This window comes from Pleurodeles waltl, chromosome 2_2 (assembly GCF_031143425.1).
Source record: "Pleurodeles waltl isolate 20211129_DDA chromosome 2_2, aPleWal1.hap1.20221129, whole genome shotgun sequence".
Classification (NCBI taxonomy): domain Eukaryota; kingdom Metazoa; phylum Chordata; class Amphibia; order Caudata; family Salamandridae; genus Pleurodeles; species Pleurodeles waltl.
In genome coordinates this window covers 876,523,644-876,548,630 of record NC_090439.1, presented here as the reverse complement: position 1 = coordinate 876,548,630, position 24,987 = coordinate 876,523,644, and the positions used below count along the sequence as shown (strand labels likewise).

Sequence of the window (24,987 nt, the reverse complement as noted above, 5' to 3'; positions counted from 1 at the left end):
AAGATAGGGGGTCAGTCACAGACCCTCTGCCCAGGGGACCACCACCTCCCTGGGCCCAAAATTAAAACGATGGAGTGGATGCCGCGTGACCCACCTTATGGAGCCATACATGACCCTGGGGACTGCCACCCTCCAGGATGGCTCCTGTTATGTTCTGGAGTGCCCACCCTCAGGACATAATTGTTTGCTCTGACTTAGCAGGAGCTTTGACAGCTCCTGCCATGTCTGAGCAAACACTCCGGTTCCAGTGGGCGAGAAACGCATCTGTGATCACACTCGAACAGATGTATAGAAATGAGTGTTTACAACTATTGAATGACAGGAGGAACTAATAAAGACTCCAAAAGATTGTACTCCCAACATTGTATAAGATATCACATGTATGATTGAACTAATGAAGGAAAGTGGTTGATTCAAACAAGAAGCAGAATTTCTAACTGAGAAACTACCATGTATTCCTTATTTCTAATTGCTACCTATATTCCACAAAGGGAAACATTACCCTCTTGGATGAACAATTGTATCAATGTTGGGTCCGCTTTGGAGCCACTCTCAAAATTCTGTGACTGTTTCCTGAGACCGCTGTAAAAGAAAATTATTAAGTCATGCCTTAAAACATCTTGGCATCTGTGAAGTATTTCACCCGTTGTGCTTCTTCAATGAATTATGGATTGTAGAGATTCACGGTCAGCCTTATTTGGAGGTATTAGTGAGTCGCAGCATGATTCTGTGAGTCCCACTGATGCTGTCTAAAATCCATTAAGCCAAAGAAACCTGTTAACCCAATACTGAAGTGACTGGTATTTCTCTCATTCCATCAATCTGCTGCAGGATACCAGGCTCTTTAGCTTGGCGCTGGAAAAGGGGGTGGCACCATGTGAATCCAGTTGGGCTCCAGGCCTTATTTATGTCTTACTCCTTAACTCTGATTCAGACAAATGTGGAGAATCAGCGGAGGGGAGACCTGATGGTTCCTCTCTGACTGGTTTCATGTTTTTCCTCAGGTTATTTTAAATTCCCACCCTGTGCCCTCTGTTGACCATCTTACCCGCCTCCATCTGCAACTATTGGTCTGGAGGGAAATAGCTCCGGCTTCAGAGACAGGGTCCATCGGTAAAGGCTTTAATGGGGATTACCCGTAATAGTGTAATTAATGCAAGGCAGATAACCTACGCACACACTGTATCTTTGAATAAGGGCAGGCTGTAACGACAAATGTATGCTGTGACCATTTGTAGAAGGGAAGAGATCCAGCCAAGTCTCAGACTAAAACATGTCACAGAGCAGTTTGTAAATAAATTAGTCTTCATTCAGCATGCTCTCTCTGATGATAGACTCCCTTTTTATAGTGCCTGAACCGAGAACAAGGAGTGCAGTGGATTATGAAGGAAAGACTCCCATCATTCCTGAAAAGTGACTGCTACTTTGAATATAGGTATGCTGATAACTTATTTTAACCATAAACACTGTTTTGTAACATTGAATTTCACTTTCCTACCTGCACTTTTTTATTTACAAGTCCACTTTGTGGATATCTTTGAGTATAGTCTTTGCTTTCATTATAAATATCCGGGGGCATTTTCTTCAACTGTTTAATTCAAATGTTTCTTCTGATTTATTAAAATGTGAGTGTACAATGAGCAACATATGACAGTAATATTTTATACGTAGAGTTTATATACCCATATTCCTTATGCTGAGGATATTGATGTCTTGTGGAAAAGTAGCAATTAATTGTGTTTTGATTCCAATTGATGTTGTTGATATCATGTAAGAATTACTTCAGGTTTGAAAATGTTTTCTTGCAAAGCCAATGAATAATTATAGTATTCAGTGTACATCCAACCTACCCAAATTACTTATGAAGGGTCATGGTGAACATTTCATATTGGCTTTTAGTCATTCTTCTGAGAGATTAGGACTTAGTACCAACATATTGATGTGTTTTGATATTGCAAGGAACAGGTGATTCACCTTGAAATACTTTCACTATTTTGAACATCATTTTGAGATGCATTTAGCTCTACACAAGTGCAATATCTTAACATGAATACCAGAGAAAAAAATATATGTATTTTACTAGAATTTGTGGGAAACTGTTATAAAACACACTATTTCATTCTTTTTGCCATCAACACACCACACAAGAAAGGCGTACCAAACTCCTAGGTTCTCAGAGTAGGGATGATTTGTCTTGAAGGATTTAGCAAAGATGGGTGGGTAAACGATTCCTTGAGCTGGTCTACAGCTGTAGAAGACTATGGGAAGCTAAGCAAAGAGTGTCTGTTCTTGATAAGAATACAGTGTTACAGACTCATACAGAGTCAATCAAAACTAGAAGGTGCAGTACACAGAAAACCTAAAGAAGACCATTAGTATGCATTTGTAAATAACTTCATCAGTCATTTTAAGGATAAATCATACATTTTATACAGCATAGATCCAGCATCACAAACTAACTTACACAGGAAGTTCATCATTATATTTAAAAAACATTTGTTTAAAAAAATAATTATATATATATATATATATATATATATATATATATATTTTTTTTTTTTTTTCACAGCTGCAGCTGAGAAAAAAAGAGTAGCTTTCTTTGTTGTTTTATATTCAGTATCATTTTTATTTGTGATATATTTAAGTGGCAATTACAACAAAGCAAACAAGAGTAAGTCTTAGTAAATGTAAGAGTACTTTTAAAGCGCAAACGTAGCAGCAAACCTCTGTGACTATGGTGGGAGCAAAGACCATAATTATGGTGGTGCGTGTTCTACTTTCTTGACATACAAAGGGAACTCTTTTCTAATGACATCAGAAAGAGGGATGCCTTGTGAGTTTTTAATTGCAGGAAAGATGTTTCTTGAAGAGGTTAAGACTGGATTTGTGAAGCCTACACGAGTTGTGCTGACCACTTGAGTTGTTGCTGCCATATATTGTTGTGTGTTAGAGGCAACTGACTTTAAAATAACACAATTATTCTTAAAGGTAATGCATCTGGGCGTGGGAAGCCAGTCTGCTTCCTGCAGTGGAGGTTGTGCTTGTCAAAAATTGAGGAGTCCCTGGTTGAGTGGAGGAAGTGCTTGAACTGGATTTAAAAGCTACAACTTGAATGTGTGAAGATGAGCTGGGTGCCCAATGCTTTCCAATGGGGGGACCCAGTGGGTCACAAAGATGCTGTAGGCTTGGTGCTGGGAGTTGGTTGTGGCAAACCAAAGGCTGGACAGACAGGAGAAGAGCCCGCTGGACGTTGCTGGCCCGTCAGTTACATTCCCCAAGAGCAGGGGGTTGCAGGTCGCCGTCAAGGTGGATCCTCTGTGTTCAGGCTGCAGGTGTTGTCCTGTTGACCAGGAGGGGTCAACTCAGGTGGGACTCTAGGTCAGAATCGCCTGGGGACCTCCTCTGAATCAGTGGGCCATCTGGACACGGGCCGTGGGCATCGGGTGCAGAGTGGGCAGAACTCAGGATGGCTCTGGAGTTGTTTTGGAGGGTTTCTTCTGGACAGGGCCACTGTCCTCTGGTGTTTTTGGTCCTCTGCTGGGCAGGCAGTCCTCTGAGCGTTTGTAGAGGTCGCTGGTCCTGCAGGATGTGCCACCTTTTTGTAGCAGGAGTCTTTGAACCTACAGGCCAGCTGGTAAGGCTGGGGACAAGTCATTTGTCGTCTGGAGTCTTCACTGCTGGGGTTGGTTCTTCAGTCCTTCTTCTTCTTTCTTCTTTCTGAGGTCACCAGGAATCTGGTGAGCAAGGTTCAGGGGTGCCCCTAAATACTAGATTTAGGGGCGCTTCAGGGGTCAGAGGGCAGTAGCCAGTGGCTACTGTCCCTGAGGTTGGCTACACCCTTCCTGTGCCCACTCCCTTGGGGAGGAAGGCACAGTCCTAAACCTATTGGCTGTCTCTCGCCAAAGCAAGTTGGAGGATTTTGCCTGGAGGGGGTCACTTCAGCACTAAACATCCCAGGGGTGGTCCCAGCTGATGTGGTCACTCCTTGTTTTTCCTAACCTTCCCACCAGACCTGCTGCCAAAAGTGGGGCTTGGTCCTGGGAGGCGGGCATCTCCACTAGCTGAAGTGCCTGGGGCAGCGTAACACAAAGCAGGAGCCTTTGAGGCTCCGCCAAGTTTTGCAGTTCCGGCAGGGGAAGGTGTGAAGCCTCTTTACCCAGGGAAGGCTTTGTTTCAGGCCCCAGAGAGACCATGGGGTCAGAAACTTGTCTGTTAGTGGCAAGCTGGCACAGACCGGTCACCCCTACACTAGGGGGTTGGGTAAAGTACAGAGGGCATCTCTAAGTTCACCTCTGTGTGCGTGTTACAATAGATCCAACACTGGCATCAGTGTGGCTTTATTGTGCTGATAAGTTTGATACCAAACTTCCCAGTCTTCAGTGAAGCCATCATCCAGCTGTGGAGTTCGGAATAACAACCTCCGAGCCCATGTACTTAATATGGCCACTCTGCACTTACAATGTCTAAGAAGTGACTTAGACACTGTAAGGGCATATTTATCATGCAGCTATGCCTTCTTCTGTGGTGTAGTGCACCCTGCCTCAGGGCTGTAAGGCCTGCTAGAGGGGTGACTTACCTGTGCCACAGACAGTGATTGGTGGGCATGGCACCCAGGAAGAGATGCCATATTGATTTTATCTTTTTCTCCCCACCAACACACACAACCTGCAAAGGTTTGGTGAGGGGTCCTTTAGGGTGGCACAGTTTAGGCTGCAGCCCTTACAGACCCTCCCTGGTCCCAGGGCCCTTGGTTCCACTGCTACCTTTTACAAGGGGCTTATCTGTGTGCCAGAGGTGTGCCAATCGTGGAAACAATGGTAGAGTTTTTAGGGAAACAACACAGGTGCTGGGGCCTGGTTAGCAGGATCCCAGGACACACTCAGTCAAGTTAGCATCAGATATCAGGCGAAACGTTGGGGGGTACTACAACAAGGGGGCAGTTTCCTACAAGTTAATTATGCCGATTTGGAATGTGCTGATTCAACCACGTTTAAAGGGGGAGAACTGGCACTTTACTACTAGTTGGCAGTGCTAAAATGCTCAGAGTTCTAAATCCAGCAATAATATAGGATCCAGAAAATGTTGAAAAATCCTGGGTGAGCTTTCCTTCACTCATCATCTTTAATTCGTGCACGGTGTCTCTCTCTAAATATCTTTGACAATTAAAAAATGGGTGATTGAACTAAATACATGTCAGTGTAACCGATGATTGTGGGAATTGTCAAGATATCATAGTTTGCCTATCTAAAGTATACAGTTGGATGCAGAAAATCTGGCTGTTTCTTTGTGTTGCCAAGTATGAGGTTCTGGTACTGGGCACAGGCATCCCAGCAATACTTCCATTTGAATGGCTATCCTTTTCGGGATCTTCATCATACCTTTATGAAACTGGCCATCATTCGTGACGTTTGCCTTTTTGCAGGTGAAAAACATTGTCAAAGATACCTTCTACCATCTGCGGGTACTCAATGGAATTTAAATTTTTTACTACTTCTCTCTTAAAGGCTGGATGTGCTAAGAGATTTTGGGGGTGATTCTAACTTCGGCGGGCGGCGGAGGCCGCCCGCCGAAGTTCCCCCACCAAAATACCGCTCCGCGGTCGAAAGACCGCTGAGGGTATTTTGGGATTTGCCCTGGGCTGGCGGGCGGCCGCCAAAAGGCCGCCCGCCAGCCCAGGGCAAATCAACCTTCCTACTAAGATTCCGGCTCAGAATTGAGCCGGCGGAGTGGGAAGGTGCGACGGGTGCAGTTGCACCCGTCGCGTATTTCAGTGTCTGCTAGGCAGACACTGAAATACTTTGTGGGGCCCCCAGGGGCCCCGCGGCACCCCCTACCGCCATCCTGTTCCTGGCGGGCGAACCGCCAGGAACAGGATGGCGGTAGGGGGTGTCAGAATCCCCCATGGCGGCGCAGCAAGCTGCGCCGCCATGGGGGATTCTAAGGGCAGCGGTAAACTGGCGGGAGACCGCCGGTTTACCCTTTCTGACCGCGGCCAAACCGCCGCGGTCAGAATGCCCTGCGGGGCACCGCCGGTCTGTCGGCGGTGCTCCCGCCGACCCTGGCCCCGGCGGTCTGAGACCGCCGGGGTTAGAATGAGGGCCTTTATGGTAGGCGAAGCCTGCGATATCTCCAGGCCACAGATAGAAGGAAATGTAGAACATACCCGTCAACCCAGATCGAAAACCCTGCGGTGGTTATTCTATTGCTTGGTTATTTACCTTCAAATTTATTCAGTGGTTGGGTGGGTGGAAATTGGGACTAATGCCTGGTCACTTTGTTTTCATATACATTCCTCCATGTTCACGTACTCGGTTTCCACCACCACTTTCTACTGATTTTTGTATTCTTCAATTCCATTTTACCATGTTAGCGATGCAGTAAAACTACAACAAATCCAAAATCCAAGTTTTCTGCAAAAATGTCAATCTGTGCCAACGTTAAAATAAACAGAGATCGCATGTTTGCTCATTGCAATGTTTTTTTTTTTTTTAAATCAAGGGGATTGTACATAACAAGAACAATAACAGGAAATGTAATTTTCATTTCATCAAATATTTGACCCACAGGCTAGCCAAGCTGATGTCGCAAGTGAAATTAAGTAATGTGGGTGCAGCGGTATTTGTCGACCCAAGGTATGAACCTTGGCTTGTTAAAAAAGAACTACCTCCAGCCACGGCAGAAGAGGATGACAATGATGCTCTGATGAAGAAATTCTATGTCAATCTTGGCCAGGTAAGCACTTAAAGAATACTCTCACTAAATCTGCTTTGATCTCCCTCCTTAAATTTGCAGAACTTGTCATATTGTACCACATCTCAGCACCACATACATAAAATGTTGCATTTCAATAAAGCATATGCTGTCTAGTGTAGCTTAGCGAAAGCCCCTCCAAGGTCCAGGAAATAATGAGTGTAGAACATCAGTCCTTTCCAACAGAAACAGTACAGACAGATGACTATAAATATCTGTGCATTAATCTCTTTACTAAGAAATTCTTTATGAGCCTGTCCACTCTACTGCTCATATCCTGTGTCCCTGCCGTCCATGTTTAGATGTTTATTTCTGATTGGTGGTCCTTGATAAGGACTAGTGTTTTGTCTAGATTTTTTCCCCTGCCATGAAGCGTGAGGTTAAGGGTGCCTCCACCGCAGTGCAATCCTGCATTTCGCCAGGACTAGTGCGCGAATGGGCTAGGGATTTATGTAGTATAATTATTTATTTAATGTTTTTTCAAAGCACTGACACTTCACTTTCGGGCATTTCACAAAAGCTGCAATTTCGATTGTAATGCTGGGTGGCTGAACCTTGGATGCACTGTTCAAAGAGGATGCACTTGTTCCTGTCTGAGCTCTGACTCCGCTAGGTAGCTTTCTTGTATATTGCCTCCAAGTCAAGGGCTGCCCTCTAATTTAGCAATTTTAGTGTTTGTCTTTGCTTTATTCCAGTAATCTTTATTAAGCACTTACCCACACCCCTAGCCCAAATGGGGCTCACGGCACTGATAGCTAGCTGCATGTTACATCTCCATCCTTGACATATCCACCTCGAGAATGTGAAGGGGGAGATTTATGGCTTTACATATGATAGCTGGAAGGGAATATGTCTCCTTTCCTGGCCACACTAAATTGCCACTCTCTGTTATAACAGTCTTAAGACCATCCCCTGGAAATAATAAAATTGATTGTTCTCTTGGTGTTCGTGTGAAATTATATCCTTTGCCTCTTCTGTTCAAACCATTTTCTCAGAAACATGCACACTTTTTGCATTATTCAAACTTTATTAAAGTTAGCATCAAAAGGACACGCCAGGAGGGCCTGCTTTCTATATGGGCGTAGCTGTCATTGGTGCAGCAGATGCAAAGGCAGCGGGGTACACACAGACTGCTGAGCGACTCCTTCAAACCCAGTTTATGACTAACTCACCCCTTACTACAACATGTGTATGTAGGACCATTTTCCTTCCCTACATTAGAACCACTGCACCCTTGCTGCGCCCTCTCGGACATTATTTGTGCACTCTGTTAAGCTATGCATTTGTTAAGATCAGAGAAACCAGTGAGGTATCAAAATGTGATGCCAACAGCACATTATATAAAATTGTGGCGTATACTGATGTCACTTTCTTCTAACTTCTGTTATTGTGTTGGGAAAAATTTAACGTTTGTTTGATGCATCTTGTCTATCAACAGAGTTCTATTAAAAACCAGAATATTTCCACTAATCCCCCGGATTCCAAAACTGAGCAAACATCACATACTTAAGCCTGCCTCTGCGCCTGCGATTCATAACAAAAGTGGGATACTAATTTTGAATCGCTGCAGACAATAACCATTGGCAGACCAGTTGGTTGTTCTTTGGCAAACTGGTGCAATAGTTACTTTTTTAATTTTAGGCATTGGCAACAAAAACGAAAAAAGAGTAAATAATGCTCCTCTCTAAACGTCACCTCCGTATTCTTGTACTAAAAACTTTAAATAAAAATAATTAGCCATTGCATGTAATATTAAAATACCTTTATAAATGTTTCTTAGCACTTACAGCAGGTATTGAAACCCCTATTAGAATTAGTGCACATCGCAGGAGAACATGATACTTATTAGCACACAAGGATAAAAATTAAAGGAATTGAGCATTGACATTGTAAGTATTGGCCTACCAACCCTGGCACAGTAGTGCCCTTCTTTTTAGGCAGACATGCACATTAGATTAGGAAAAATGCCATCCCTCGCAGTACAAGAGAGTTAGTGGATGACGTGGGCTGAGCTATTGCCCATGCTGTATGCTGTGGTGCGCTAAAGCAAAATGTCACTGTTTAAAGACTAGTGGAAGCTATATTTGGCTACTGGCCAAAAAAGCTTAAACAAGGTAGGAATGACATTAGTGAACACTAAATAAAACAGGTTTGTCCCAGCCAGATGCACCCCACTAAACATTAGGCAAGTGGCCAGCATAATGGGACAGGTGGATGGTAGTGGTGAGGAACTGGTTCTAGTGTTACTAGACAAGGAAAGGCCTTCAACACCATAATATTTATCTGCAGTACTTACAAAAATTACTTTTGACCCATACTACACAAAATAAGTCTCCCTGCTTTACATGGAACCACTTGCCAGAGTAAGAACTAATTATTTATATATAGCAGAAGGGTGGGAACTAGAGAGAAGTACTAGTCATGGGTGCCCTCTCTAACCCCTGTTTGCAGTGCCCATAGAGCCCATAGAGCCACTGGCATGTAGACTGCTCAGAGTTTTAACAGACTGGGAAAAACCAACATTGTCGCAGAGATGTGATGTCACTGTATGTCGACGATATTCTAGGATGCTTACCTAACCCCAAACACTCATAAAATTACTAAAGGAAGAACTGGATGGCTTCAGTGGTACGCAAACATCGGAGTTCTGTTTCCGATGAGGATCCTCCGTCTTACCCTAAATGACAAGTTGATGCCTATGTACAAACCGTGGGCTACTAGTTCTTTTAGATACCTGGTCATACAGATAACTACACCCGAGAGTAGCTGGTTTGAACAGAACCATGCTAGTTTATTGATGGACATACAATGGAATATTGATTCGATTGAAGTGGGCTGCCCTTCCACTGTTGAAAACGCAGATTAAAAAATAATCGCCCTAAAAATAAGAGGAGTCAGTCATGAGTGGTCTTCAGATTTATTATCAGATTTATTAGTAAATAATAGAGCTTCTCTGCCAGCCGAACAGAGGGTCTGAGTCAGCTCACAGACTACTCAGCTTTTATTCATTTGTAAGCACATAGGGTATAATGGAAAGCAATAATCAGAGGAGTAAAGGTCATCGAAAACGTACTACAACAGCAGGATTGTTCTCACATAATGTTTGCTTCTTAGTGTTGCCAGCAATTAAATAAATTCCTTCTTTTGCTTCAGTCCTTGGATATACTTCATACACTGTGATTTCATCACCAACCATGAGAACTGAACAGGGAGTTAAAATAAAGGTTCAATCTTGTATGAGCGGCTGCACATACTGACTCCGTCAGTGGTGCCCTTTGAACTCTGATAACAGTGTACTAAGCTAGGCAACAGGCAAGCATTTAGTGATCTCGGAACCATGGAGAGAATATTCTGTAATAGAAGCAGTTATTTGGTCACCCAGTCCAGCTATCACTTCCATGATCCCAAAGGACTCTAATCCTGGTAAACTTCAATTGTATGGGAGGACGGAGCAGAAAGTTAAATGATTTCCTTATGAAAATAAAATGGTTTCCTCACGGTCAATGACTCTAAAGCTGTAGTGAGGATGTTGGCATCCTGTGTTGTTTGCATCAATTCTGCTTCTTTTTTCCCCCAAAAAAACCCTGAACTTTACACTGATAAGTCATACATGAGTCAAAAGATACAGCAGAGTATGCATGGAAACACCGCAGTACCCATATGAACTGTGGGGATTCAGAGTACCCAATGTGGAGGCATACTACCAGACTGTGCAATTACAATTTGCGACTGGCTGGTATGATGGAGAACATAGCATGGATGAGTGACTGTTGGAATGTATGTCAATCAGAGGAATGCATCCAAACAGATTATACGACAGGAGATAAGCGTTGACGAATATGCCACGAATAGTGAAAATCATGCTCGAAGTATGGTGAATGTTCCTCATCAGATGAGGCAGGATCCTGCTGTAGCCACACAACCAACCACTATGGGAAATACCAGACTTCTGTAGGCTAGATTCAGATATGAATATGTCTAAATGAGTGCAGCACAGCAGCAGACTTCCTATGAATTGGGGCCTCTATTCACACTAGAACAGGCAAAAGAGACATTCCATCTGGCAATGGGACAATATCTACACTACAATGTAATATGCAATGTATGTAAAGACATATAAGGGATGATCAGTGATACACCCCACAGTTCACTCATACTAGATCTGCTGCTGCAAACAGATCACAGTAAAGTTGTGATGACTATAATGTATACAGCAGTGAGCTTGGATGCTAACAAAACCCACTGAAACGGGGACAAAATGGGGAATAAACTGCAGGTCAGGCTTTAACGGAAAGCAGCAGGAGGAGGTCCTTCTGCTTACATGCACTGCCAAGTGTAATGCTAGATACTAGCTGATTGATTCACTTCAACTTTCTAGACCGGGCATACATCATGCCAGCAATGTTGCATAAGATAGAGCCCACTAAGGCCAGAGAGTGCCCCAAAAAGATGTGAGTCACCTGCCTACTTTTGACATGGAACTGCCCAAAGTTGTGAGATCATTGAAGACCAATCATAGATCATTTTAAAGAGGGGACACAGGTGGACTTACAGCTAATTGTGCAGACATGTCTCTTTTCTGTTGGGCACATTAGGAATAAAATGAGGATTTTTTAAAATTTTTTACCCTTCTCCTGGCCAAGAGAAGGATAGCAGTACAGTGAATGAGTCATAAAAACCCAACAGTAGAGAACTGTCTAAGAAATATGTGGAGAATAGTGCACAGCGGAGGAAATCTGAGTGACACTCGCCAGATGAGACAACAAACTGCTTGAAGACTTAGACATGGCAGGGTTTTCTCAAGAATTTACCACCCCCCTCACCCCTCCCTCCTAGAGCACAGACCTACATGATTAATCATGTAAACTTAAACAAACCTTGAGAAACTTGCATTGAATATGTTGCACCATAGTTCTACATAGCTGATTCCTAAAGCTTTAGCCTGCAATAATTACATTGAGCATTGCATAAAGGACATAATGTTGGCATGTAATCTGAGACAACTGTATTTATGATCTCCACCATAACTATTTGCTACAGATTGTTTATTGTTATTGTTTTTTTTAAATATATAGGTCAGGTAATTGTATGTAAGAATAGGTCACTTGCTTTGAACATGTTTGTATACTTTAAACTTAAAAAATCTTTTATATTTTTTATACAGGCCTCCTTTGTGCAAATAAATGAATGGTTCACATTAGCAAAACAAAGTCAAAGAGCAAATACTTCTGAGTCACTCTCTTTCCCTTTGACCTGGAGCCCACCTCCTTCGAGCACTTCTCTTACGCATATTAAGGCTTCTACAAGAACAAGTGTTGCTGACACACCAGGTGAGCCTCAATTCAGCCAATTCTTGGCAAAGCTAAAAATCAGTGATCATCTTCTTTTTGGTGATTGTAGTGTTGTACCTTTGCTGATCGTGATCTGTTGACCTTCCTGTGACTTTGGTACAGAATTTGGGGTTTGTGGAAGTTGGTCCAAACTCCGAGTAGTGCACTCCAATATGCAACTCCTTTTCCCCACTGGTGTTATGTTTCATATTTAAATGAATAACCTGGAAGTACCCATATTATTTTTTAAGTATTCATTAAATTTCTTTTTACAATAATCAGTGATAAAAACTGGAGATTCTGAGTGTATACACTCACTAAATCAGAAAATAGATCAAATATTTGCATTAATAGCTATGGACCAACAGCTATGGAATGCCTGAATTAATCTCAAGTTACTGGCAATCGCTCGGGCTGCATCCTAATCCATTGTTTTTCACTTACTATGCCACCTCAGTTTAGACCTAGCCATATACAAATCAGTTTTGACCCTTCTCCAGTGGAAACAGTGCAGCCCAATCTGCCAAGCTAGGCATTCCCTGAATCAGAATACCAGCAACCTAGGACCGATTTCGCCCTGATGGTTTGCCATGCTACCCCGTGTGATTGCCAGTGGTTATACGAATTGCAAGCATTCCCCCCAGTTACATTTTGTGTGTTTGCCGTTAATAGCTGTCACACACTAAACACAACATAAGTTTAGCAAGTATAAAACCCTAAAGACAAAGTTAATTCAGAAAACACATTAGCATTTACTAACACCTAGAATAGAAGGTTAATAAGCATTTTACTGCTTGTGATTGACAAGGCAGCTCATAAGCCCGATAGTATCTTGTACCATCCGTGGATTGATTAAATTCAAACAGCAAAGGGTAAGCCTCAGAAGCAGTGATTTATTTTATGAATTAAGGGTTTTGTTAAGAGCTGCATGCCTCCTCAAATGTCACTTCATTTTACTCTAGTTGCCAATCTAAAATTAACAAGATCAGCAATGTCAGTCTTTTGGACTGCGGATCGTTGGTTTAGGTCTTTCTACTGATATTGTTCCTTTAGTTTCATGGGAGCGTAGGCTACTTTAGGAGGAATGAATAGCAAAGTAAGCAAAAGTGCCTAATCCAGACCAAAACCTGGTTGCTATCAGTCCAATTTTTTAATGCATTTACTGAACCATTGGTGGCTCTCTTGTTACTAGAGACAAGGTCAAATTCTTGCATAGGGTGGGGGCAACCAGCATTGTAAGAGTTCTTGTTCCATGTTTTCTCAGATTTTATAATTAGTTTGGTCAATGACCTCAGTGGACCTTGGATTGTATTAGTTGCTCCACTGATATTCGATAGACTATTTTCAATGCTTGTGCTTTAGTTTTTTGAGGATTACATACTTTACATCTGTAATCTATTCCGTGCTAGATTTGGGGTCTTGAGAGGCCTGAGTGCCAGATGCTGACTACCAGATGCTGAATTTACTTGATCATTCTGTTGCCATGTGCATAGAAGTGGTGATAAAGAAAGCTGGAGGTAAAGGAGAATAGTCAAGTCCCTGTGGCATTGAGGAATAAAGGGAATTGATGTTGCTGCTGCCCATAATCAAAACTTCCGTTTTGATCCATTCAAATCAAGGAAGTTCTCCCACATGTGGAAAGGAATGTTTTCCACTCATTAATTGTGTGCTATGACTTCCTAATCTGTCCTCACCTATATAGATTTGGAAACGTAATTGGTATTATTTGAAGACATGTGCTAGTCAGCGTTGGAGTCTGAGAGGAGTGGAGTCTGTGAGGACCATTGGGTAAATGTCCAAGTGGCAGGGATTATGGAGTAGACCCTCGGGTTATTGGGCTTTACATACTCTTTGGACAGTTTTTGTGCAGTGCTACATATACAGGTCAGGAGATGTGGTGCAGAAGGAATGGGTTAGGCACTGAGAGAGAAGGAATCAAAGTAGGGTGGGTGCCACATACCATGGGTAAGTTGGTGGGGGAACTTTTTTAGGTTGAGACAGAGGTACTTTGTAAGACTGGACTCCAAGTGGTCTACGTACTTGGGTGGCAAGTTGCTCATCGGGCTCCAGGTACCCAGGATGCTTCTTGCCAGTCTTAATTCGGGTGATGTGGTCAAGTAGGTGTGCCAAAAAGTAGCTCAGTGTTCTGTCCTTCACAGGTGGCACCCATTGTGGGCTGCTGTATAATGAATGCAGCAGGAGTTGGTACTACTGGGAAGGCAGGGAAGAAATGCACACAGTGGCAAGGTGCCCCGATTCTTACAGTGTTGTCCAGTGTGACTAGTGTGGGGACCATGAGGTGGACCCAGCTTTATTTTCAGGGTTAGGAATACCTATATTCCTGATGTAGAAAGAGTACAGAAACCTACTTTTCTGGGCGAATTGAAGTAGGCAGTTCATTATGCTTTAAAAAGTTTTCGTAATTGTCCATAGGATGACAATTTGTTTAGCCAAGGCTTAGGACAAAGAGGGTTAAATCAGAAAAACCAGAGGGCCCCTGATATAATATGGTAGCTCCTCCAGGAAAAGATTGCATATGAAAGTAAGTATGTAACTACTATTTATTCTCTTTATTATAAATTGGTTAGTTGTAGATACTGATACATTTTTTCTTTCGATAGTCGTATTCTATATTTGTCTCGCGAGTCAAGACTTTTGTTTGCCTGATATGCATGAATATTTATCTTCATTATATTAATGATACATATGAAAATAATCATAATTTGCCTTATTTTTTATTAATTTTCCTATATATGTTGATGACCAAAGTAGCAATTATATTTTAATTTCTCATTGTATTCTCTTTATTGCAATTTCTAATGATAGCATAAACAAAGCTCCCTTCCCCTAAAACTCAGCAATGGAAAATGTCTCATACCTACATGCATCCACACTCAAACTCACTATTTTAAAACCCACGCAATATAAAAAGATCCATGAACAAAAACTTGACCCTTCTAAGGGTTTCTCCTGGGATCACCATCAAATCTGATATACATATTATACAGATTCTTATGTTACAACCCGTGGTACATAGATTTTTCCATACTCAAAGTATGGATTACAGCATATTGCAAATGCAATGGAAAGAACAAGAATTAAACAAATTTGAAAACACAAAGCCAACATAGGTATGAAAACAATTTGTGCCATTAATTAAACATGCTTCCAATAGAGAACAATTGATTGGATGAATTGTGGAACTCAGTTCTTACACACCTCTCGTGTCACTCTCATTTGGGGGCCATCTCCATCAGGGTGGTTCCAGTTTAGCAATTCTTTAAGGACAGATTATGGCTCACATTGATCCCAATATATAAGGCCATATCTATAATAATTATGAAAAAATAAAAATAAATATAAACTTCTATGAGGACAGAGAAGGGGAGGGGCCTGTCTCCTGCATATATAAAGGAAGTTGTCATAGCATTGTCCTGGGGCAAGAGGGGAACAGATTGTTGTTGATAATCTACAGAGGGCTTGTTCGTTAGGCAGACCAAGGGGCGAAGAGGTTTGTTTTTTGTGGCCCTGGATTTGGGTGTTGAGCCTAAAACCAAGGGGATTTGGATTGTGTGTAGGTTTAGGGGTATAGAGAAGAAAAGCAGATTAAAGAGGAAACAGATCAGTCGTCCCTCCACATCACATCCCACATCCCAGTGGGGATTGTTGAGCTCAGGGTTTCTTACATGTAGTGGGCAAGAAGTGTGGATCTTGAGAGGAATCCTCAACTCATTATGCAGAGATAGTAAGTTAATGCACGGAAAAATGTAGTGAAGTAGAGAGATATTGATATGAGCCTTAAGTAAAGAAGATATCATTTTGCAAATAGATATCAAGAGCTGAGGCAGTTGGGCAAAAGGTTTACGGGGGCAGTGAGGAGGGAAGTATGGCAAGGACCTCTAAGAGAGAACACTAGTAGAGATGAAAGAAGAGCAGTCAGGTGTATGCTGTTTGTACATGCACAGTGGTGACTTCTGAAAAGAGGACTAAACTATTAGGGCAGTTTTCTGTGGATAAGAGATGTAGAAGGATATTGGGGTTTTGGTAGTACAGTTGGTTTGTAGGTATTGTGAATGGGTGTGAATTAGAGGGGGGACTGGTTGTTGAGGAGCCACAGGAGTGTAAGTTAGTGATGGCTTTTTGAACTGTTTTGATACCTAGGTACACATGTTGTGCAATACATAGGGATTATCATTATTGGGGTACTTTTTGCAGTTCTTTGCTACAGTTCCAAGGCATGAGGTGTGAGTTACAGAATGAGCATGTTCATCTAAGGATGCATCAGGTATGTGAAGCGCAGTGCCAGGGAAGGCAGTAGCAATACGCAGAGAAAGGGGCATAGATGAAAGATGCTTGATGAGAGCAGGAGAGTTCATTGGACCAGATTTCTCTAGAACAACAAAAGACAGGAAGCTTTGTGCATCTAGGTGGGAAGGGAATATAAGCTTTTGTAGGAGAGCAAAGAGCTCATCAGGGAAGGTAGTGTCGTCTGTAGCCAGGCTGTATGAAAATAGAATGGATGAAAAGGGCTGCAATCAAGAAGTAATCAATAACCAGGGGCATAGCTCTGTGGGGGAGGGTGTTTGGGGTGTTTAACCCCACTAAAAATGAATTATGTACTAACTATTTGGGAACAAGTGCCTTCAGTCCGGTAATGTACATGCCCTAACTGACAAAAACACACACTCTCTTCTATTTTTTTAAGGCCTTAAAAAATATAGATTTTTTTTTATTCCATTTTACATATCACTAGCAATCCACATTTCTCTCTCTTTCCACTTACCCTTAAGCCCCCTTAATGTCTTACTTCTCAAATAATGTGTTTTCACAATATGTCCCAGCGTGATTTTTGGGAAATCTTAAGCTCAAACTCCCCCAATCGTACTGACCAAGCTACGCCCCTGTCAATAACAGCAGGTAGAGTATGGTGAGGTGGTAGTGTGTTCATGAATGGTTCACTCACAAGGGATATAATTCTAGGGCTAAGTGAAAGGTGTTGACATAAACAGGAAGGTGAAGGAAATGAAGGGAGCGTGAAAGCAAAATAGAGGAGGAAAGTGGAATTTAACATACATGTTGACCAAGAGGTTGATGGGAAGAGATTTGGGGAGTGGGTAGAAGGTAAATGGGAATAGCAGTGGATAGTAGGAGATGACGGATTCCAGGCGTCTGGTGCAATAGTTCCAGGGGATGTTAAATTGAGATAGGTAGAGAACAAACAAGACCAAGAGGGATGTTGATAAGAGGTTAATGCCACAGGCAGCTTGGAGCTTGAGGCTACAGCCAGGTAATAGGGAAGGTAATGTGTTTGATAATGACAAAGTGAATTGGGAAAAGGTGGCAAGAGGATTCGAAAAGAGGATTGCAAAAGATGATTAAAAAAACGAGAGAAGAGTATAGGAAAACAAGATTTGGGAAGGAAATAAAAAGTTTGAGGCAAAATGGTTTGCCTATTATTTAGCATTTTACTGAAATGTATTGGGGCTACTTATTGTAGACTAGCCCAAACTGTGTAATTGCTTTGTTTTAAGAATTGTGTAAATCTTTTTTGTTTATACTTGGGCCACTAGTCGAATAAAGATATTGTTCCTGAGGCAAAGAGTCTAGTCAGAGTTCTGTTTGTTTATTCAATCCCAGTTTCTCCAACGGTACGTTTCTGTTAGTGGAGGATCGCTTTTGATGATGCATGTAGAACCCATTTACTATATGGAAATCGTGTAATGCTTGGGTCAAAAATGGAAAGCCCACAGAAAAAGGTGAAGTGGCTGACGTCTACAAAAAAACACATGAAGCACACAAATTGAGAGAAAATCAGGATTGACTAAGCCTAAAACTGCCAAAGAAAGTGAGGAAAGACACTCTACGTTTCTGCATGGAGACAATGTAAGGAATCCTTGCTCACTTTCCTTTAAAGTATCAGTAGCACACACACTAGCAATAGAACCAGATAAAGACATCCCATCACTGTTCTCAGCTAAGCAACTACTAATGTCTATGGTAGTTGCTCAGATGAAAGACAGGGTGACAGCAGGAGAGACTCTTGAACCTTTAAAATGGGTAAGTATGAGTGGGGATGGAGAGCGGAATAACAAAGATTTGACCTATGAGGAACAATGGGAAAAAAGTGGAGCCTGATTAAAAAAAATAAAAAGTGTGAGCTGGTGGCAGCTGCAGGGGAGTAAGAATGAAAGTGAAAGGGGACATAAGCGGCAACCCGCATCAGGAGGGATTTTAGGCTGCTCTAAAATCAGGGCAGTTGTAACAAACACTAAGGAGCAAAGTGAGAGAACGCATGCTGCCCATGTAAAACAAAACATCTGCACAATTAAAAGGAAAAGACAACTACGGTCTGACCTGCATAGCATTTAGAGGCAGGAAGGATGTATTAACATCTCTGTTTAACAAAGCATTGACACTCTGGAAGTGGGCTGTGCAGGATAGAGTACTGTCAAAAGAACCATGTTTGCAGTACACAAAATATGAGCCTTGAGTGGGATCCTGTTGAAAGAACATGGATAGGCCCTGAACACAAATGTTATTGTTGTCATCCTTAAAGGCTGGGGCATGCTGGAACTGGTTTCCGCAGCAGCCAGTGCAAAATGGCAGAGCTGTCATGAACATCAATTCACCTAAAAGTCATGAGTAGCAGAGATGGCATCAGGTACTCTTTACCTCTGATGAGATGACAGGGTTGAAGCCTTTTCCCATCCTTAAATCTCCAACTGCATCCTACTTGGTGTGCAGGGGCTACCAGAAGGGCAAAGAGTGGGAAAATTAGGCAGACAGCTCTTAAACAGCTTTGTATATTTTGTTCCTTTTTCTGCATTCATGAACCCTGAGATCAGGTGTAGCAAGGGCAGTGCCAGAGATAGCAAAGGGCATGTCAGCGGTACCGGCTTCCCTTACTGGCAGCCTCAAATTGATGGCCATGAGGGCTTTATGTCCAGGCACCCAGAATCCAGTCATGGGGGCGTTCTCTACTGAGCGCATGACCAGGGAAATTGTGTGAGTTTCCTCCACTCCTTCAGATCCTCAAGTTAATCCGTATAGGTATGAGCTTGAAAGCCAAAATAACTCATTGCTGACATGGAGCCCTACAATAGTACAATCTAAAGTGTCTGTTTTTGTCTGTGCAATGTTATTGGAGACTGACATGTAGACAAAACCTTCTTTCCACATTAGGAGGAAACCTCTTCCACTGTAGTCTGATGCCACTGACTTTGACACTGTGTCCTCTAATATTATGAGTTATGTTCATCAAAACAAACCTATGGTCCTATCTTGAAATTTTCAAAAATATTGTTGAAGAGGCCAAGTCCTACAATGTGTATTAGATCTTCAAGTGGAAAAGATTCCTTATGTAGTGCATTCAGAATGAAATTGACCACTTGACCTGCCAAGAGAAATATAACATTACCATAGCAACCCCAAGCAAAGATATGTGTTCATTATACCTCTTATGAAGGAATTACTTCACAGCTGATGTAAGGTTTTCTTACCACTTAGGAAACTTTCTTTCTTTCTAGTCTTTTGTTTTCCTGATGAACTGCTGACCTCAAAAATATCTTGTAGCATTCCAATTGTCTCTCACATCTTGTACACCAGAAGTGTAACTGTTACATCTACTCAGTGAGGTTACCTAAGGGTGACGAGTTTTGAGAACAATACAACTCTTACCATGTGGACAGGGAGTGTAAATCTCAAGTCCAACTTTACATACTGCTGGGTGTCCTTGCGGCTTAGACTGTGCCAGCATTTTTGTGGTTGGGTCATTTACAGGGGTGCTCCACAACGTATACAGTATGGAGTTCCCCCAGTGAAATGTGGCAGTTGGAGCACAGATCCTTCTATTAGAGGAGCGATGTCAAAGTCGGTATTCTTTTTCTTCTACCTTGTTGACACCATATGTTAAAAGAAATTAACATGATCAATCTGCATTAATGGCCTTTTCCACATTGGCGGTCTGTCCAGAGGTTAAGTTGGCTGAAGCTCCCAATTCAGGGCAAAGTTAAGTCCTTCCCTGTGGTGTCAGAACTGCTTTGAACTGCATATAAAGGAGGTGCGTAAGAATGATGGCTGTATTGTAATGCACCTGTTCCATTATTTATTGTTATTCGCACACCCTGCTACTACTAGTTTTGTCCCTGACTTTTTTCTCCTTTAAAGCAAGATTCCTTTTGGATTTCTTAAGAAAGTCAAGTGCTGCTCAGGTCTTCTCTCTGTCCTGATGTCATGGAGGGCGTGGTGTCTTACTAATCTTTTTTGTGTAAGTTATCATCTATGTTCAAGAAATACAGATTGCCAAAGAGTAGGTTTTGCCCTTTGTGATTTTTGCTTCCTAACTTGTAAAATCTTACGAAGACACTTAACACCTTACTTTCAAGTGCAGGACGGCATTGTGGCTCCTGGAGGAGTCACACTTTTCTTGCTCAAACAAGAAGGAAACTTGACAGTGTCAAGAACTGCATGCTGTGATGGTCTAACATAGGTCCAACAGGGCTGAACCCCTCGCATAGTTACAGGATGCTACTTGATAAGCAAATGAGGTCCATTTAGATGTATTTAGTGTACATTTATATTATAAGCATAATCTCAAGGTCTAGTTCTTCAGGACCTCTGTTAGACCCATGCTGGTGTAGGAGAACTAAACAGCTCTAATCTTACTGACTTGACTAAATGTTTTTTTAACTTTCTTAGTGATATAGTAGTTTGGTGCATTCTTCTCTTTTATTTGTTATCTATGAGTTTCTCAGCAATTTCTTGTTACCTTTACAGGTTTTGTTTTTCAATTAATTATCCCCAGCAGAACAAACATTTCAGAGGCAGGAAGGGAAAACAGCACTTCATTATATCTGAAGATACCAGATTATCCAGACAGCTTTATGTTGCATATGCTACCTTCAACACAGTTATTTGCAGCCAGTCTAACAATAGATAGTTTGTTACACTGGGTGCTGCTGTACATACATCTACATAAATGGACCCTTAATTGCTAGACCAGTGATTCTTAACACATGATCCGGGGAACCTGGGGGTCTGCGAAGCCTACTCAGGGGGTCCGTGACTGCTTAAAAAAATAAATAATAGTAACAGAATAGTAACATATATATATATATATATATATATATATATATATATATATATAAAGAAGCAAAATGTATAATTTTACATTTTAAAACATTGTGTTACTATGTAGGAATCTGAAACTCAAGGCTAGAAATTAAGGGCCTGATTTAGAAGTTGGCTGATGGGTTACTGCGTCACAAGGGTGGCGGTTATCCCGTCTGCCAAAATCTAAATCCCTTTCTATCCTATGGGATTTAGATTTCGGTGGATGGGATATCTGTCACTGTTGTGACGGAGTAACCCGTCCGACGAGTTCTAAGTCCGTCCCTAAGTTAGTGTCCTCCGATTGATTAGTGGGAACAGTGCAAGTGCATCCAACCGAATACAGTATGAATTAGCGTGACCGCTAAGGGAGAATAGCTCCATACCTTCTATTGAAATTAAAATTTAGTTTTTTTACGTTTGTTTGTGAATTACATAAAAATTTCATTTTTGTGTATTTGTTTTTTCCATTCTTAATGAATATGAAACCCATGAAGAAGAGTTATTAACATAAGTGATAATCATTTCCTAAAATGTCATAACATACTTACAAAACAGTCTTTGGATGCTGGCATCAATCAAAGATGGTGATGTAGAGATAAAATGAAGTGCAATTTAATTTCTGCTAAAGCAGTGGGAAGTTGATAATTTCTTTGGGGTTAAGGGGCGGGTTGTTTAAAAGGTCAGACACTAAAATGGCAAATGGTTTTGATATTTGATGCATACTTAATTAGCAGGGGGGTGTGAATTGGAGGATTTGAAAAATGCAGAAGATGCTTAGGACATTTTATTTTTTGTAGGGAGTCTAGCTGTGAAGACCCATAAATTAAAAAAAGGATTTAAGACATTATCTAGATGTGACCTATGCTAACTTTTATCACCAGTCCCAGCAATATTTAGAGGTGTATTTTGTACCTGGAAATATTCAAGGTAGGAGGTTATGTTCTGTACACCTGAGATTGTTGAAGGCATGCCTCCAAACACTTTGGGTTGTGTATGTGTTATTTTTATTCATTGGATGTCCTTATAACAGTAATGTGTACCAGTCCCTTTATTCAGAGGCCATTATAGTAATTGTCTCTGATTGAATGCAGGAATTCCACTGCTAAATGCCACGCACAAGACAGGAGCTGCAGATGTACACAAAAGAAAAGATAAAGATGAGTATTCTGCCTCCTTCGCTACTTGTCCATCACCATCAACTAATCGAGTTTATCTGGAAGTGAGGTGTGACACAGACAACAATGAATACAGAGTTCCAGTATTTGAGACCTTGGAGGAGTTTGCCACTTTTTATATTGACCGTGTGATCAAAAATGCAATTGCAATGCTGACTGGAGAGCCTCCAGTGGACACAACAGATGGAGTGGACATTTACAGTTTGTCTGAGGTGATCATTCAAGGTTTACCATCCAGTACACCTTCAACGATAAGCTCCACGTCTTCCGAAGCTGATGATGAAAACGACAGTATGACCTCTGAATCTGAAATTGAAGAAGCGCGATCTGGAGCTGCCTGGCAACTCACTCACAGTCCGAATAACATACACAGTAGAAAATTATTTGAAAAGTTCAAGTCTTTTCTGAAAGGAACTTTAGGGGAGAACAACTGGTTACTTTGGCTGGATATTGAAAGGCTAAAGGCATTAAAGGACATTGGAAGACAGGTCAGGTAATTAACATTACACATTTCTCAATGTATAAAGACAATAATAATGTGTTGAGCACTTACTATTTGGACATGTCATCTTGCTGTTTTACAAAGGCTTCTTAAGCCATTCATATGCACTGTATGCTGCATGTTCAAACGTGTCTCCTATAGCTGCCAAATTTCCCATGTCCATGCTTGATTTGTTGCTTCCTTTTTAGGTTTTTTCTTTGAGTTCTGAATCTTGTAGTCCTGTTTTATAATACAATAAACGAGACTAAAAGTTGCAGGATTCAAATAAAAAACCTTCACTAGAGCAACACATCATGCATGAACCTAGAGATCTTGGCAGGGCTGGTATTGAGTTGCAGTGGAAAGTAACATGTAGTGCCCTATTGTAGCCCTCGTTTCTCTACTCAGGACACCTTCTGTGTCCAGCAGCCTATTACTTTGATGGTACCAACTTGTACAGCAGTGGTACTCACTTTCTGGTCACTGGTACAGTTTAATATGTTCACAGGTCACATTCAAGTGTAAACATTACTCCTTATCTTCTTCCACCTCAACATCAGGGATTGCTAACTCCTTTTTCTCTCATGAATACTCCCTTACATTTCACTTTGTGACATTCTCTGGTATTTATTCTTATAAAATGGCCAGAGTTCCCGTCTCAATGGCTGCAGGGTAAATTGATTGTCTGTGGACATTACATACAGAACTGTAAATCTGGGTCAACAGATAACGCAATATTTATTCACAGGGGGAGCATATTCATGTCCATTATATCTCATTCTGGTCCTTGCTGCTCTCTCTTCACAAACCTAAAATAGGTAGATTTTACTGATCAGACTCTTCATCACGACTGCACGATGGCAACCTCTATCCTCACTAGCAATAATCCAGGAGTGTCTCATTCATAACTTCCATGGAGGTAATTAACAATAATTCATGAGGTTAAGCCTGGACATATGAGCTGGTGCAAGGGTCAGTTCCTCCTGTGTTTCACAAGCGTCCACCAAAAATTGGGTGTTTCTTTAATCCCATGCTGAGTGATCTCCAGGTAAGTCTGAAGGAGGATCCTCCCCCTGGACAAATGAAGCCCCGTCCCACCCAGGACGCTATCTCTCCCACTGTGGTTAGGGGCCCTATTGGGAGGTGTCCCACTGTGTGCATGCACCATTACTGCAGCTGAAAGTTATCAGTTCTAGACTCTCTCCAGCTACTTTTTGTTTCTTGGTACCTAGCATGACGGCTCTTCGGGCAAAGATAGCTTTAAGGAATCGACCCAACTTTCATTTTTTACTTGGCTTGTGCTAGGCTATCCAGTCCCCAGTAGATTCCCTTGGAGTGTATCTTTTCTTTAGGAGAACCTCCTTCATGCTTTGGACCTTCCAAAGATGTTCTTTGTGTTTGTTCGACATCCTGTGAGGCTACATGACAGGAGCCATGCACGACTGTTCTGCTAGTAGCACACAGGTAGGCTCTCCCTCTAAAAAACATAATACAGCCTTTCAGAACATTTGTACTTCATTCTCTCTGAGACACTGTCCTACAGGCTAATATTGAATTAATCACTTGAAAGTGCTTTCACTCATCTATGCTTGGCCTATGCATTCTTTCTGCCACGCCGAGTACAGTGTACCTCCTAGTGTTGTGGGCATGTTAACTGCACCAACCCTGGGCAAGGCCTTACAGGTACACTGTAATCCTTTGCATATAAACTGTGCATGAGACATTGCCTCTCTACACACTTTATACATACTCTTTCATACCATAGGGAAGAGATGCCTACACCACTTTCTAAGGGTTCAGTACACACATTTTTGGCCCACCTAAGTAGAAGTCAAATGCCCAGAAAGTGGATTGGTTCCATAAATGCAGAGATACGCAGTCGCAGAACACGGATTTGCAGACATTTACACCTGCAACTGAACCTTAGCTCAATGAACAGTCTTCTAATATGACATATTGCATTCACGTTTGTTTTTAATCACAAATATTTTGCATATCATTTCTCACCCTTAAAATGCACATAAAACAGTCTTGCAATAGAATTGAAAATTGAAGAGAAGAATACCCTATTTCATGAGTTTTAGAGCATGTAGTTTCTCAGAAGGAGATTGCAGTGCTTAATGGGTCCAAAAGTTGCAGA

At 41.7% G+C, this 24,987-nt stretch overlaps 1 protein-coding gene across 2 annotated transcripts in view; it reads left to right on the top strand.

Moving 5' to 3' along the window:
• The window catches only part of RGS22 (regulator of G protein signaling 22), a 742,354-nt gene that overhangs the window by 74,301 nt on the left and 643,066 nt on the right, over window positions 1-24,987 (top strand). For both annotated transcript variants that reach the window (XM_069220550.1, XM_069220549.1), the window contains exons 5-8: window positions 1,350-1,435; window positions 6,567-6,732; window positions 11,915-12,080; window positions 22,283-22,859. In XM_069220550.1, the coding sequence (XP_069076651.1) occupies window positions 1,350-1,435; window positions 6,567-6,732; window positions 11,915-12,080; window positions 22,283-22,859 (995 nt within the window). The remainder of the gene's footprint in view (window positions 1-1,349; window positions 1,436-6,566; window positions 6,733-11,914; window positions 12,081-22,282; window positions 22,860-24,987) is intronic.